The sequence below is a fragment of the Neovison vison genome, chromosome 7 (assembly GCF_020171115.1).
Source record: "Neovison vison isolate M4711 chromosome 7, ASM_NN_V1, whole genome shotgun sequence".
In the NCBI taxonomy this organism is placed as follows: domain Eukaryota; kingdom Metazoa; phylum Chordata; class Mammalia; order Carnivora; family Mustelidae; genus Neogale; species Neogale vison.
The window spans coordinates 205,222,229-205,238,900 of NC_058097.1; the positions used below are offsets into that span (position 1 = coordinate 205,222,229).

The window sequence follows — 16,672 nt, forward strand, 5'->3', positions numbered from 1 at the left end:
GTCACAGCGCAGGCAGGCCCACCTGGCGTCTGTGCTCTGTCTTGGGGCCCATGGCCGGGTGTCAGATGGGCGGGCTTTTAGCTGGGTGCTCTGGGGAGAACCCACTCCCCACGTGCTGAGTTGGCAGTAGGACTGTGTCCCGGGGAGCTGCAGGACAGGGGACCCCGTGTCCTTGCTGACCACCCCCCAGGGGGTGATCCACAGTCCAGCTCCTGTGGTCCCTCCACCCCCACACCAGCCAGGGCCCAAATCCCCTGCTACCCCTAAACCCACAGTGGAGAAACGGTTTCATCCTGGAATCAGATTTACCCCAGCCCTGGATGGCGTCCCTGTGCCGTGGAACCTGATGTCCAGGGAAGGAGGCTGTGGCGAAGGTCACGGACCGAAGCCACCGCCTGCGTCCCAGCAGGAGCTCCCTCCAAGTAGTGCTCTCCGTAGCATCTGGAGAGAACGGCCTCCTCTCCTGCTCCATCCTGCAGCCCAGAGGGGACGCCTGTGTGCCGCCTCTAGAGTGGCCTTCCCTGGTTCCCCGTGGCCAGTGGCCGTGGCTCAGCCCTGCCTCCCAAGCCTGGTCTAGGAAGTCAGCCGACACCAACCTGCCCAGGATCCTGGGCCCTTTTCCCGTGTGAGCCGCAATCCTGACGGAATTGAGTTCTCCACGTCCCCCTCGGGACTGGCCTGGCCAGGGCTCACACGATCCGGAATTCTTAATCCTCGTTTTGAGAACCTCGTCTGGTGTGCCACAGAAGAGCGGTGAGCCAGGGCTCCCTCTGTCCCTCGTCCTGCAGATGCGTGCACGCTCGCCCCACAGCATCCGGGCCGGGCGTCCGTAAACCGAGTGAATTTGGGAAATGGCACGTGGAGAGCAGGACGGGCCGCTCGGCATGTTATCCTGCGTGACCCCCGCAGCGTGATGGGTGAACCGGGGCAGCGGGCCCAGCAGCGTTTCCTGACCTTGTGGTTCGTCTCGGGCCTGCGGCTGATCCCAGGCTCGCTCTTCTTCATGGGCGGGGGAGACGGAACCCCTTGTGGGTTCGGTGTCCCTCGTCCGGTCACTTTAACTGCTCTGGGACCGCAGGTGATCAGGGATGGGGGTGTGGCGAGGGCTGTGGAGGGGTCTTTGGAGCCATGGAGGAGGGATCGTCACTGTAAAGGCCAGTGTCCCAAACTGGAGGCCGCGGTGTTCCAAGCCACCAAGCCACGCCTCAGAATGAAAGCCGGGACACTGTCACCGTCCCCGTGGTAACGGTTTCTCTGCAGAGTGACAGGATAGCCAGAAGACCAGGCTCTTTTGGTTGCAAGAACCCTAAAGCCTGTGTGACCAGGGTCACGTGAAAAAACATACCGGATTGTAAGGGTGCGGGGCCTTTCCTGGACCTGAGGGCAGGAGGCATGGCCCAGCCTCCCCCGGTTCAGAAAGCAGGGTCTGGTCGAACAGGCCTTGCCAGGAGCCGGGCCAGCTCCCCCGGCTCTCTGCAGGGGCGCGTGGACTCAGCTGCGTCCCCCTCTGTTCCCCATGGTGACGGCCTTGGTGCTCACTTCCAACGGGAAGCAGAGACCACCTCACATCAGTTCTGGGGGGGAGGGGATGGGCAGCTCCTGAGGTCACACATGTGGATACGGTTGGAGTTTTCCTCCGTCCTGGGGGCCGGACTCTGGAAGCACAACGTAACCAGAGTCCCCGACAGCCTGCACGGGGTCCGTTGACAAGTGCACGGGTCCCTGCAGGGCTGTCGCTCCCTGCTGCCGTCCCCTTTCACAGGTGAGGAAACCGAGGCCTGGAGTAGCGCTTTCCCGCCCGGCCACACAGCCAGCAAGGGGCTAGGCTCACAATTGCCGTGTTGGATGCAGACGTCTGTGCCCTTCCTTGCGTGCCTCTCCCATTCCCGGGTGCCCGTGAGCCTGGGGCGCCGTCCCCACGGACCTGGCTGGGCAGGAGGGGCCCCACCCAGCCTGCTCGCCCTCCCCGCGAGGGCATCTCCTGACCCGAGAGCCCTCGTCCCTGCCACACGGGCCTCTGAACTACTGCTGGCCCCTCAGAATCTCCACGGTTTTTTTGAGACCGTGGCTTTCCTGGTTTCTGTTTCCAGAACCAGTCACCGTCAAGGAGCCAGGGCCATTAGATTCTCCCCGGATGCCCCCTCCTGGCTTCCCTGCCAAGCTATACGGGATCCTCTTCCCAACAGCTCGGCGTAAAGGGCCGTTTCCAATGCAGACACCGAGGCTTGTCGTACCATCTGTCGCTCCCTTTCATGAGTCGCGAGAGGTATATGGATCGGGATTTCTAGAGTTTTTTCTTTCGGTGTAGGTTTTTCTAGGCCACGCTCAGAAAGATGCTGCCGGGGTGTCCCCCTAAACCGTGCCTTTTGAGCACCTGGGGGCGTGTCCCTTTCCTGGGGGACAGCCAGCCACATGGTTAGCGGAGGGGAGGTGTCTCGTTGAGACATCAGAGACTCAGCGGTCACTCCGTCCGGTGGTCGGCTTCGTAGCGGAAAAGCTGCGGCCGGAGAGGCAGGGCGAGGAGCGCCGTGTTGTCACCGTCAAGGTCGGGACCAGAACTCCTGTGTGCCTGTGCGCAGGGCGGGCCGCTTCCGCCCCAGCCGTCCCCAGGAGGAGCAAGGGGCCAGCACACTGCGCTCCAGCCTCGACCCCCGACAGTCCGACCTGAGGATGTGAAACTGCCAAGAGTGACTAGGAGCCAAGGGTCCAAGGGCCCGGGGACCGTCACGCACTGAGTGTGCGGTCCCTGCGGTGGGAGCCACGACTCCAGCGGGGTGGTGGGATTTGAGCTGGGGACAGAGAGGCTCCAGCAAGCGCAGAGGTCCTGAGGTGCGGACCCGCTCGTCATTTGCGAGGAACAGTGAGGCACCCAGTGTGTCAGGAGGGAGGTGCTGGAGGAGGGAGAGCCGTGGGCGGGGAAGCCACCCAGTGTCAGGCCTGGGTCATCCCAGGGCGCTCGGATGTGCCTCTCCCTCCACAGGGAGTTGTCGGAAAACAACAGCACCGTGGGATCCCCCTAAGCTTTACATTCCTTAGAGCTTCCTCTGCTCTGTGGGGACCGTGGGGACTCGATCGATGAGGGGACGGATGAGCGTGGAAACACGCAGACAAAGGCTACTGCACCCGTCCGGGCCAGAGCCGATGTTCCCTCAGACGAGGGCAGAGGGACTGCAGACATGTTGATTGTTTGCTGCCTGGAGGAGGGGGTCTGGCTGCAGACAACTTGGTTCTTGGCTTTAGGAAGCTTCAGGGGTGAGCAAAACGTGGATGTACAGGCTGCTGCGGGAGAGGGGGCTGTGCTCAGTCTGCATCAGTCCGCTGGGTGAACCTGCAGAAACGGGCCCCTGATCCTAATAACCTAAACACCACAGAGGTTTGCTTCTCGTGCCACATGTCTGTCACGTGTCCCAGGGGCTCACCAGGGAACCCTAGACTGATGGAATGATCGCCATCCTAAATGTTCTGGTCGCCGTGCCCCAGGGCAAAAATCAACATCGGGGGCAGGGGGTGGCCTCATGTTGGAGACTCAGTGCTCCGTCCACCCAAGAAGGGACACAGGTCACTTCTCGAAACTCATGGATCCAAACTAATTTTGAGGATATCCAACCACGCCAATCTCCCCTTCCTCAGCATCCAGGCCTCAGAACATCTCTGAGAAAAGCCAGTGGGTCCGTGTGGGCTGTGGGTTCGTGTGGGCTGTGGGTTCCTTCAGTCCTAATGATGGGGTCCGGCAGAGTCCAGCACGATCCCTGGGCCAGCCTGGGGCACAGCTGTGCTTGTGATGACCAGGGTGCTGGGTCCCCCAAGAGGTAGTGCCTCCAGGACCGCCCCCCCCGTGGAGAAGAGAGCAGCCCTCTCTCCAGGCACACGGACTCGGTGTAAACACCACACCTCAGGGGGGCGGTTCCTGGCTGCTGGGTGCAGCGCTGCAAAGGGTGAAGGGCATAACCACGTCCTTCTGAGCGTTCCCGGCTCGAGCGATGGTAAGCCGCGTTGCCTTAAACCGAAAAGGACGTGCGTCGGGCACCTGTAACTGAAGTCGGGAAGAGCTGCGGGTGACGTGCCGGGCTCCGGACCATGTCACCAGGGCAGTCGGTCACTTCCTCCCTGCCAGCTGCTCTACTGTCCTCGGTGTGACTCATTCTCAGGCGGCGTGTCCCCCATGGTGGCCTCAAAAGTAGAAATAGCAGCAGCAAGAGGAGGACTCCATTGTCCCAGCCGGGGTCACCTGTCCCTCCCCTGGGCCAGGCGCCTGCTGTGGTCAAAGGAACAGCCTGTCCGGCTCCCTTGCCAAGCGCCGGGGTCCAGGGCTGGGCAGTGGTGGTATGGAGGGCCTGGGCAGTCTCCTTTGGCCACGTGGCTGGACTTGGAAAGGGCTGACCCCAAAGAACAGGGAGGCACAGCCCAAGAGAAGAGGAGCATCTTTGCACATGGACTGGGAAGGTGCGACTCGCCAGTCATTTCCGTGTTAAGAGGAAGGCAGGGTGACGGTGCAGGACGAGGGTAGAGGCAGATGTGGGGCCCTGAGGGCTCTTGTTGGGACCCTCTGGAAGTCTCGTGGACTTCGGACCGCCCTTGCGAGCCTGGAGTGGGCTATGATGGGTGTGTACGCGACAAGGTCACCCAGCCTGCAGTCTTTGAACGTGTGTGTCCATGTCCACATCAAAACGATGGACAGGGTCTGTGCCCCTTCTCTCCTCAGGTCCGCTCTCAGCCCCAGGTCTGTCCCACGGGAGACACCTGTTCCTTTATTCGATTTGAGATGGGCACAGGAGCCCCCCAGGGCCTGCCCTGAACCGTGGCCTGTAGACCTCACTTGACCGCAGGCCCCTCGGCCCCCAGCGTGGCATGTGGCACCTCCTCTCCTGCCCCCAGTGCTGGGGCCCTGCAGGGCAGACCCAGAGGCACACAGCGGGGGGGGGGGGTTGTTCACACTACAGGCCTGGGGAAGGGGCACAGCCCCCCTCGATGCTGGGCTGGCCTCGAACTTCCGCCTTCTCCTCCCCTTTGCCCAGCCCACAGTTTGTATCTATGACTCACGTTGGCATCAGTGAGTCACGGGAAGGGGTTAGCCCAGGCAGCCGGCAGCCCCATCTCCTTGCACAGTGACAGCCGGTCTCAGCTTGCTAGCAACGACCAGGCCTGGCGGTGACGGGAGTTGCACACTGCGACAGTGGGGAAGTGTCCCGAGAGCAGTCTAGCCCACGTTCTCTCTTTCCAGGTAGAAACTGAAGCCAGGCAGGGTCAGGGCCACAGGATTCAGTGTCCAGCCTCAAAGCCCGCGTCCCTCATCACTTACTCTGGTACTTCTGTAAATTGGGAGCAAGACTCCGCTTACCACTGGGTTCTGTGTGAAGACCGGATGAGGCGGCCGACTTCGTTTTAATGGCGTGAAGAGATGACTTAGCAGAGCTGCTGTAACGATAATAATGATTAGGGTGGTCGTGGTGGCCATGGTGATGATGGCGATGGCGGTGATGGTGGTCATGGTGATGATGATGGTGATGGTGATGGCGACGGTGCTGATGGAGATGATGATGGTGGTGATGATGATGATGGAGATGATGATGGTGGTGATGATGATGATGGAGATGATGATGATGGTGATGATGATGGTGATGGTGATGGTGACGGTGCTGATGGAGATGATGATGGTGGTGGTGATGATGATGGAGATGATGATGGTGGTGGTGATGATGATGGAGATGATGATGATGGTGATGATGATGGTGATGGTGATGGTGACGGTGCTGATGGAGATGATGATGGTGGTGGTGATGATGATGGAGATGATGATGGTGGTGATGATGATGATGGAGATGATGATGATGGTGATGATGATGGTGATTGTGATGGCGACGGTGCTGATGGAGATGATGATGGTGATGGTGATGATGATGGAGATGATGATGGTGGTGATGATGATGATGGAGATGATGATGATGGTGATGATGATGGTGATTGTGATGGCGACGGTGCTGATGGAGATGATGATGGTGGTGATGATGATGATGGAGATGATGATGGTGGTGATGATGATGATGGAGATGATGATGGTGGTGGTGATGATGGTGATGGTGATGGTGACGGTGGTCACCACGGGCCACCATCAGTGGTGGTGTTGATGGTGATAATGATGATGGTGATTGTGATGGCGACGGTGCTGATGGAGATGATGATGGTGGTGATGATGATGATGGAGATGATGATGGTGGTGGTGATGATGATGGTGATTGTGATGGCGACGGTGCTGATGGAGATGATGATGGTGGTGATGATGATGATGGAGATGATGATGATGGTGATGATGATGGTGATTGTGATGGTGACGGTGCTGATGGAGATGATGATGGTGGTGATGATGATGATGGAGATGATGATGGTGGTGGTGATGATGATGGTGATTGTGATGGTGACGGTGGTCACCACGGGCCACCATCAGTGGTGGTGTTGATGGTGATAATGATGATGGTGATGGTGATGGCGACGGTGCTGATGGAGATGATGAGGTGATGGTGGAAATAAAAGTGACGGTGATGTGATGAAGGAGATGCTGGTGATCGTGGTGATGGTGGCTGTGATATGTCCCTCTGTCCCTCTCCCCTGATCTTTGGGGCCGTGTCTGAGAGCAGAGGTGTGACTGTGTCCAGGAGCCGGAGGATAGGAAAAACCTGTGCAGTGGGAGGTTTTCATAAAGCAGGTCCTTCTATAGGTCTCCTTTGTCTAATAAGATCATTGAGGGGACAGAAGGGAATCTTCCTGTTTCCAGTGTTTTTACTCGGACGAAAGAAATACTTGGTAAATTTACGTCAGTCTACATTCTGCCCTCTTTTGTTTAAATTTTATTGGTCCGTGAAATCCCAAAGTCTGGGAACCACTGGCTGACTGACCTTGCCTAGAAATGGTTCCCTTTCTGAAACACACACATACACGCACACACACACACACACACACACACACACACACATTCGCTGTACACGCTCTCTGCTGCTGGAACCCACAGCCTCTGACTCTAGCCAGAGGCCTGTGCCAGTCGGGTCTCAGTGCCCAGCACTTGCCCAGACAACCAGCACGGAGCTGCCTACGTAGGGCTTAAGCGAGCGAGGTGACAAAGGGTACTAAGATCAGCTTCCAGCCAGTCCCCACGGTGGCTCAGTGGCTTTGTGAGCTACTCTACATAACACAGTGAGGTTCAAATCTTATGTATCCCTTCAGGGCCTGGCACACATGGGGCCCCACGCAGAAGTCACAGGGCTGAGCTGACCAGATGCATGGCCTGGCCCATGTCCTTCCTCCGTAGTCCTCCGACTGCTGACGTCCTTAGCCCAGACCCCAGAAGGTCCACATCCTCAGGCTCCATCTTCACCGCATCCCCTGGATTCTGGGCTCTGGAGAGCAGAGCTAAGGCCCCACCCCCTATGAGTCTCCTAGTTCCTGCCTGTGGGACACAGGACCCGTGTCCCCATGGGCTTAAGAAATGACTCCAATGGCAACATATGTGCACTACAGAAGCCAGGGAGGAGGGCAAGAGTGCACAAAACATCTTGGCCCATTTTGTCCAGGTGCCAAACACTGATGGGGTGTGTGCAGCTTGGCTGGACCACGTCCCAGCACAGCGAGGGCCCCGTGTACTCGGGCTACTCCGATGGTGTGTGGTGTGTTTTCTTTACTAATTATACAGTAGGCCGCTTGGATTAAGTGGACAAGCACTGGCACTGAGCATCTACCAGGGGTTAGGCATGGGGTGTGGTGTGATACGAAGAGGCCAGCCCCCACTCCTGGGCACTGTGCAGAGCAGAGGGACTTGGAGCCCCTCCAGGGGTCAGCTAGTGGGGTCTGGTGGTCTGGGCTTGGGCCTGGAGCCCATCCGCCAGCCGGGGCACTCATCCTGACCCTGCCACATAATGAACGTGTGACTTTGCCTTGGCCACGTTACCATCTCCATCCTTAAAATGGACACGCTGCCACCTCGCTCACTGGGCTGGTGTGACCAGTGAGTGGCTGAGCCCAGATGACCAGACCGTAGCACAGGGGAACGAATGTTCATGATGATACAGGAGAGACACATAGAGTGCAGAGAGAGGGAGGCCAACCCCACGGGGCGGAGCGGGGAGGGGGAACCCCAGGGTCCTGAGCAGGGCTGGAGGACTGGAGAGGTGGCTGGATGTGATCGAGCCTGCAAAGCCATGCACACCCCCTCTGTGGGGGTCCTGAGGGTCCAGGAAGGGAATATAGGAACAGCACTTGGAACAGGGCCTAGTATACAGTAAGCGCTCAATTAGTGTTCGCAATGACAATGGTGACGATGATGCTGCTGTTCACAGAATCAGACACTTTGTATTGTTGGAGTGTCGGTGTTAGCGATGGGAAAGGGGTGGGAAGCCTGGGGGGGTCAGGTCGTAGAGGGCCCATCCGTGCAGACTGTGTTAACTGCCGCACCAGTGAGTCCCTCAAGGGTAGCATGAGGAATAGAATTGTTGCTCGCTTCAACAGTTCCACATACGGAGACCAGGGCATCTTGTGGGAGCCCTAGAGGGTTCCACCATCGGGTCAGGCCCGGGAATCCTAGCTCTGAGCTGGGCAGAGCTGTAGAGAGGGTAGGGAAGCACACTGACTTCCATAGCAGCCAAGCTTGGAAGAGTCTCCCCCCATCCTCACAATGGAATCTTCCATTCCAAGGCTCACATTCCATTGGTGGGAAGTGGACATGTGACCCTGCCAGGGTGCAAGGGGAGCTGGGAAATGTAGTCCTGGGTTAGAATCCACTCCTCGCATCCCCCAAAGGCAACTCCATACTGGCATAGAAAGCGAGCGTGCGTTTTTGTTGCACTAGCTGCCTCCCGGCATAAAAGGAGCCTAGAAAGACTGTGCGGACCTTCTCAGTGTGCTTGTGTGTGCTCACTTTTGAGCCAAAATTGGGTGTTTGGGGGTTTGGATACAAGCACGGTCACCTGGGTATGTGGATTGAGCACAGAAAGGGTTAAAGAAGTTCCATGAGGTTTTGAGCTGTATCCCTGAAGCCAGTCGCGGGGTCCCTCCGTGTTTTCTGCGGGGTTTAGGAAGCCGACTGTCCGGGACATACCTGGGCAGTGAATCGCGGAGCCTCCGAGTTCCTCGTACTCGCCTGGCGGTGGGTTTCTCCCTCCGGCCCTGAGCCGCCCGCTCAGTGCAGTTGCAGCCAAGCTCGGGTCTCATCCCGTCCGGTTTCCGTCCAGCCCCGTGGAGTAAGAGAAGCCGGCGGGGGCTTCATTAGGAACGTGAATCACGTTCTGGGCTTTGTTTGTTTGTTCTCTAGGAAAAGAGCAGCTCTCACCGGAAAAGGAACAATAAGCCTTCTCCCGAAAGCAGCCGTCTCCGGGTTTGCTGGGAGGCCTGGCAGCACTTGAAAATACCTTTCTGGAAAGTTCCCTGTGCCAAAGTCTCGCTGCCCTTCCGGCCTACAGCATGGGGCTGTCTTCTTTGCAGAGAGCCCCCTCCCGCTCCCTCCCAGACCCAGGACTCTGCCTCCGTTTCGGAGTGGAGCTCCCGACTCCAGAAGCCGGCCCCGAGGTTCACAGGCCTTCCTCACAGTCAGAGCTCCCAGGACGAGCCCTCTCCTCCCCAGGTCTTTCCCCAGAGAGCGGGTCTCGCGCTTCGTAGGTCAGAGCAATGAGAGGCCCGGCCGGCCTCGCTGGGTTTCTGCGTCTGGGGACCGTGACTTTTCTAAACGGTGTTTCTCTTCCCTCTCTGGACAGAAACCCGCGCAGACCGCAGCAAGAAGCTCTTCCGGCACTACACGGTCGGCTCCTACGACAGCTTCGATGCCACCAGGTGAGACGAGGCTCTTTCTCTGGGCAGAGGGACTCAGATGCACCGCGAAAGCACTGGGCCCCCTCGCGTGGAGCCCTCGGACCCTCCGGGCTGTTTCACTCGCTGTGGCCACCGTGACCCCCTGCACATGGGCCACGTTACTAAAGCCACCGTCTTCCAGAGAACCTGCCCGAGGTGCGGTCTCTGTGCTGCCCGGGGTTTGGGGTTGGGCTGGAGCGTCCCTGGGGGCCGCCCCGGAGCGCGGGAAGACCGGGTCTGGTGTGGGGGCGGGGAGCAGCGTGGACGTCAGAGATGACAGCATCTGGCCATGCGAATCTTCAGGATGCCGTGGCTCTGGGGTTCCCTGTCATCTGCATTTTCCCTCTTCCTTCTGCCTCCGCGTTGAAGTCTGTGTACGGAAAGGCTCCTGGCCCGTGAAAGGCGTGGCACCAAGCCGGTGGGGCCGTTGAGCGCGGCGGGCTTGCTGGTGGGCTGCCGCTCCAAAGGGGGCGTGTTCGGTGCACGCGGAGAGCCACGCACCTTTGGTGATGCGACACGGGGCACGGGCTCCAGCTTCCCCGCGGACTACAGATGCACACGTCGTGCGCGGGTCTCTCATGCCTCCTCCTTGTAACTCCCAGACAGCCCGAGGCAGGGCGAGGGGCCCGCAGGGCGAGGGGACGGACAGCTCAGAAACGAGCGGCATTTCCAGCCAGTGTCCCTGCTGCCACTTCCGCCTCTCAGGCCCGTACTGGCCTCGTGCACCGAGTTTCTCTACCCCCCGTTTCTGTCGTAAACGTGAGTCCCCCTCCGGGGGCCAGAATGGTGTGGAGAAGGAGCCTTAGTGGATGGTGGCCTCCGTGAGAGTTAGTTTGCGACGCGGGGCAAGAGAGGAGACGCCGGCTGCGTGACCCGTCGGAAAGGGAAGGTCCCGCTCCCGGCCCTGCTGGCGGCCGTCCCTGGGCCCCTTCTGAGAAGCCCACCAAACCATCTCCTCCATTAGGCTGGGGCTGGGGAAGGGTCTGGACCCTCTGCCCCCCGCCCCGGGGCCCCCCAGTCTGTGGTGAGCAGCCCACACCGTGCTCCTCGCTCTCGGCTGCCTGACAGGGACCCAACCTGCCTCCTTCGTCTCTGCTTCTCCTGAGCTAAAATTCACGTCACCTAATTGCCGTTTCCAACTGCGCGGTGGTGATGCCGGTGCCTTCACGTGCTGGGGACCCGGCCCCCGTCTAGCTCCAGATCGTCTCCAGCCACCCGAAAGGGAGCTCCCAGAGCGCCCAGCTGCTCGGCAGGCCTGCCCATGCTCGCTGCCCCCAGCCCCAAGCCGCCAGCCGGCTCCCTGCGCGTTTCATGGAAACGGAGTCAAGCGACACGAGACGCTTGGTGTGTAGCTTCCTTACTTAGAATCAGGGCTACAAGGTTCATCCATTTTTAGCAGGTATCAGCACCTCCTTTTATCTCAACTTTTTATTATAATAAAATATATACGTACAGTTTACCATCTTGACCGTTTTAAGGGGCACAGGTCCGTGCCATTAGGTACATTCACGTAGCTATGCCTCTGTCCCCCCCATCTGTCTCCAGAACTTTTCATCTTCTCAGACTGAATCTCTGTCCCCCTGAGACACCGACCCCACCCCTCCCCCAGCCCCAGAGTCCCCCAGCCACTCTCTGTCCCCCTGAGACACTGACCCCAGCCCTCCCCCGGCCCGGTACCCACCATCCACTCTGTCCCCCTGAGACACCAACCCCCATCTCTCCCCCAGCCCTAGCACCCACCGTTCACCCTCTGTCCCCCTGAGACACCGACCCTCAGCCTTCCACTGGCCCCGGCACCCCCTGCCCACCTCTGTCCCCCTGCGACACCGACCCGCATCCCTCCGCCAGCCCCAGTGCCCACCGTCCACTCTCTCTGCATCTCGTGACCCCGGGGCCCTCATAGAGGTGGAATTACACGGCACTGATGTTTCCTGTGACCGGTGTATCTCAGTCAGCACGGCGTCCTCTGGGTCCGTCCATGTGGTAGCCGGTGTCAGAGTGTCCTGCCTTTTTAAGGAGGGAGAATATTCCGCCGGCTGTGTCGGCCAGGTTTTGCTTGCCCGTTCCTCCGTGGGTGGGTGTCTGGGTGGCTTCCACCTTTTGGCTCCTGCGAATGAAGCTGCTGCGGACATCCTCCCACAAGGGCTGCTTTCCAGCTCTCTGGGTGTCTGTGTAGCCGTGGAATGGCTATTAGTGCTGCCCCCTCCCAGCCACCCCTCTGTCACCCACAAGAGGTGTTAGGACAAGAATCCCAGGCCCAGCAGAGGGGCTGGGTTGTCCCCTCCTAAGGGGCGTGGCCGACTTTCCAGATCTTACGAACATCGCCGGCTTTGTGACTTTGATTGCTCAAGCGGGTGATCTTGGCTTGGCGCCAGAGAGAACGCCCGGGGCTTCCAGGGAGCCGTACCTGACCCGGGCTTCTCCCGACACATCTCTGTTAGGGTCAGATGAGGGGTTTCCGCAGCAGCAGGAGGCTGCCTGGCAGAGCGGACCCGCACCACGTGGTCACCGCCAGTGAGCCTGTCATGCTTTGCTTCCGTTCTAGGAAGGAGGGTGCGCCCGAGGCCCCGAGGAGGCCCCGAGCTGTCGCCATGGTTACGTGGAGGGCCATCCAGCCTGGGAGTGGGGCTTCTGGGGAGGAGCCCGTGACCGTGACCGCAGGGCTCGCCCGCAGGCTGTGGCTCTAGGCAGAGCTCTCGCTGCCCCAGAGCGGTTGCCGGCAGAGAGCCGCCCCAGGCCGCCCAGGGTCCATCCGTGAAGCTGGGTGTTGCACAAACCCTCAGCATTGGAAACAGGCAGCTTCTGCACAGAGGAACTGTGGAAGGGCCTGAGCTGATTGGGAGCCAGGGAAAGAGAAGACCACGGGGCCGGGCTGGCTGGGTTGCCGCCATGTGGCAGGACCAGAATGCACCAGGGCCAGGCGTGGCTGTTTGGGCCCATGGCAGGAGGGCAGAACCATTGTTACTCTTCAGAGAGAGAACAGACTTCTCTCGAGAGGGGATGAGTTCCCCGTCATTGCAGGGAGCCGAGCAGTCTGGGCGTTCTTTTGCCAGAATGTCTTAGAAAGTTGGACGGGTGACCTGGGCGATCCCTGCCGGCTCTGCCTCCCCGTGATTTGGTGCCCAGATGAAGACTTCGGTTTCATAGGTTCCCGACCACTGGCTTGGTACCAGGGCCTGGGACCACAGGGAAGAGAGACATCCGGCCACACCCAGGTCCAGGGGCAGCTTCTGAGCAAATGAGAAAAGCTCTGGCCTTGAGTGTGGCTCAGGAGTGTCCCCCACTTTCCCAGGGCAGGGGAGTCCGACGTGCTGCGGGCTCCCACTGCCCAGGAGATGAGAGGAATCACAGCGCCGCTTACGAGCCTCCCGCCGTGTGCCCAACACGCCCTGCTTTGATCCCGGCTGCCTGCCCACCCTCCAGGGCCCCTGGAAGCCGGTGTCGTTGCCGCTTCCCAGGAGAACGGTGTGCTGGAGGAAGGAAGGTGACACTAAGGACCCACCCCTCGACCACACAGGGGCCTGCGCCGGCGTGTGAGGCCCAGTCGCCTGCGGTACGGGACCCGTGCCCGCAGCCCCCTCCGTCCCACAGCGAAGGTGTGACTGCCCAGGTCCAGCCATGGAACAGGGCTGGGTTTGGGGGAAAAGGGCCGAGACCGAACCACCGCCTGCTGGGGTGTCGGGCGGAGGGATGCTGATGTTACCCGGGTTATGGCATCTGGGCTTTTCCACACGGGGTGCAGGGGTCAGCCTGGGGGGGCCACCGCCTCCCAGCACGGACTCCTTCTGGACAGCACACTCGGCAGGGGCGAGAAAGCACGTGGCGCCACCCGCCATCACGGCCCAGGCGGCTGGTGGGACTGTGTGTGGCTCTTAAGCGGGTGTTGGGGTGAGGCTGAGCCCTGGCCGAGGGCGCACGTGCTGCTGCGTGGACCAGCCGTTCGTCAGCCCACTTGAGAATTCCTGCCAGACACGGCCTGGTGAGCCACAGAGACCCGGGTGGCACGCCAGCACCCGGGGCCACTTACCCAGGATAGGCCGGGGGGCGGGGCGGGAGCGACAGTCTGGGGGCAGCTCACGGCGGAGGCCGGGCCGCTGCGGATACAAGGGTCATTAAAGACCACACAGGAGGAAGCGAGACTCAGTGTAGACGGTGTCTGAATCTAACAGGAGGCAGCTCTCCATCCCCACCCTCTCTTGGGTCAAAACCTTTGCTCGGGGACGCAGAGCCGAGGAGGGGTCTGACCAAAACACACCCATGGATCGTTGAAAGTGTCCGGTTACTCTGGCCGAGTCTCCCCTCAGGATCCCCCTCCACCCACCCAGCGTGCACATGATGGAAGCGTCTAGAAATGTGAGCACACGACCAAGGTCAGAGAGCAGAGAACCTGGGGCCGTTTCTACACAGGACCTTACACATACTTCAGTGTTGGTTTTAAAAACATTCCTCAACACAGGGTCTGGGAGGATCAAGTTTCCATTAGCTTTAAATCAGATCTCCACCCTCATGAGCGTACGGCATCCAGAAGCCTAGCTGGGAGAGGAAGGGGAGGCCCCAGGCTCTCACTCTAGGCAGAGTCCACCCCATCCGTCTGTCTCCCCACCCAAGCAGCCATCCAGTCACCTGCCCACGCACCCACCAACCAGCCATTGAGGCGTCTACCAACTCCATCAGCCAGCCAGCCACCCACCCATCCTCTTATCTGTCCATCCATCTATTTAACCAATATTCGTCAAAACCTGAATATTCAGGGAGCTGTGCATGTGGTGGTAAACAAGACCAGCACAATCTCTGACCTCATGTAGATTAAAATCTAAATAGTGAAAATAGCAAAGTTTATAAATAAATCAACTAGAGAATCCCACTTAGTGGTTAACGCTATGGACCAAATCAGCAGTACCGACGTACAGTCTCTTGGGCAGGGTGGGGCAGGCCAGCTTTAGATAAGGAGCCAAGGGAAGTCTCTGTGACAAAGTGACTTTTGATTTGAAACCTGACAGTTGAGGAGAATCAGCCGTCTTCAGAAAGCCCAGTGTATGCAAAGGCCCTGAGGTCAAAAGAGAAGCTATCACACAGAAGCAACAGTGGCGTGGAAGGGAGCAGACAGGATGATACCGCAGAAGGACTTTGTGTTCTATGGAAAGCGAGTGGATTTACTCCCATTCGTGCAGTGGGAATACTAGAGGCTTTATGCAGAAGGGTGACATGGTTTGGGTGACCTTGCTGGAGGAAAACAGACAGAAGGAAGAATGGAGCCCAGTTGTGACATCATTGCCGTCTTCCTGGCCAGGCAGTGGTAATGGTCTGGGCTGGTGGAGAGGTAGGGATAGGCAGGTGGATGGCTTCCAGGTCTAAAGTGTAGTTAGAAGGGACAAGACCCACCAAGGTGCTGCTCCTGGGGTGAGTGGGGAGTGAGGAGGGCTGTCCACTTCTGGGGTTTTCCAGGGAGGAGCACCAGAGGTGAGCGGACGCTGTTCCCGTTCCCTGTTGTCAACAAATTCCTCTCGGAACCTCTCACTGCACCTGCCCCTTCGGCCCCGCCCAAAAGGACAGCGCTCAGAAGCACCACGCGGGGAAGGCATCTAAGAACGGGCTGGGCTGTCATTCCTCTTCCTTAGTGAGACCCACGGGATTAGAAGCATGGCAAATCGTGCCTGTTGGCCAGTCGGACGTCCGCGTGCCATAGCTGCTTGCTTTCGTGGCTTTGACATCATCGTCCAGTTGTGTGCATTTTTAAATTGGCAGCTGGAAATATATTTGCGTGCATAAGAAATGCAGAAAGTGCAGGTTCGGCCCCCAGTAAGTCCCCCCTCTCATCCTCACCTCACGGCCCCCACTCCTCCCCAGACAGAACCCCACTGCCCGTCTCCGGAGGATCTTCCCAGAGACAGACTCTAAATGTGGCAGAGTACGTGCATATATTGCGAAGCCTTGTAAGGCCCCTGAAAAGAGAACCTCCTAGGGTTTTCCCTCTGACTTTCCAGCAAACACCCTGCATGACCTTGGGCAACTCGCCGTCCATCTCCGTGCCTCAGTCCCTGAAACCCCAACCCAGTTTGCGAAGTGGTGCCCCTACGAGCAGCTCCGGCCACGTGCCCGGGGGGCGGTCAAGACAGGATGCGTGGGGGAGATGGACGTCTAGTGCGTGCAGCCTAGAGGCGTGCGCCCTGTAAACCCCGAGGGAAGCTGAATTGCGGACGGCATGCGTGGGGAGCTGGCTTTCCTTTGAAACCCTGACTTTGTGTTCCAGAAGACTGCCTCGGCGTGTAGGTAGTAAGAACTGAATGGCAAGAAACACTGACTTCCCCCCTCTCTTCCTCCAGCATTATTTCATATTTCTGTGGTTCTTTATGATTCCTTAGACTTGAGAAAAAAAGGCATCAATCCCCTGAGCATGTTCACTGACTGGATTCGTAGGACAACATACTCTGTTTTTTGGGGTTTTTTGGGGTTTGGGGGTTTTTTTTCCTCTCTCTCTCTCCTTTTAAGCGATGGCTGGGCCAGGTGATTAGTAGTGAAGCTCTCAGGACAGCTCCTTTGGGATAGGGACCACGGCAATTTTGCTGTTTCTTCCCTACATCTCTGTGTTTTTATTTTTTTTTTACAAGTATATACCAATTTGTAAATTTTGGAGAACCAGAAAGAGAGGGATAAACCCCCTGGCCCAGGCAATGTAAGAAGCCAGCACACCCGTGCCTGCCGGCCCCCCCGCCGTCAGGCTGCCCCCAGGGAACCACAGGCACGCATAAGACAGCCAGAGCCAGATCACCAGCCCGGTGAGTCATGGCCCTGGAGAACGCGTCCCAGTGGTTTCCCCTAAAAAATGTTGTCTTCTGCTGTCACC

General features: G+C 58.9%; 1 protein-coding gene across 5 annotated transcripts in view; it reads left to right on the forward strand.

Moving 5' to 3' along the window:
* The window catches only part of SHANK2 (SH3 and multiple ankyrin repeat domains 2), a 458,548-nt gene that overhangs the window by 271,648 nt on the left and 170,228 nt on the right, over nt 1–16,672 (forward strand). For all 5 annotated transcript variants that reach the window (XM_044259990.1, XM_044259992.1, XM_044259993.1 and 2 more), the window contains one exon: nt 9,735–9,810. In XM_044259990.1, coding sequence (XP_044115925.1) covers nt 9,735–9,810 — 76 coding nt within the window. The remainder of the gene's footprint in view (nt 1–9,734; nt 9,811–16,672) is intronic.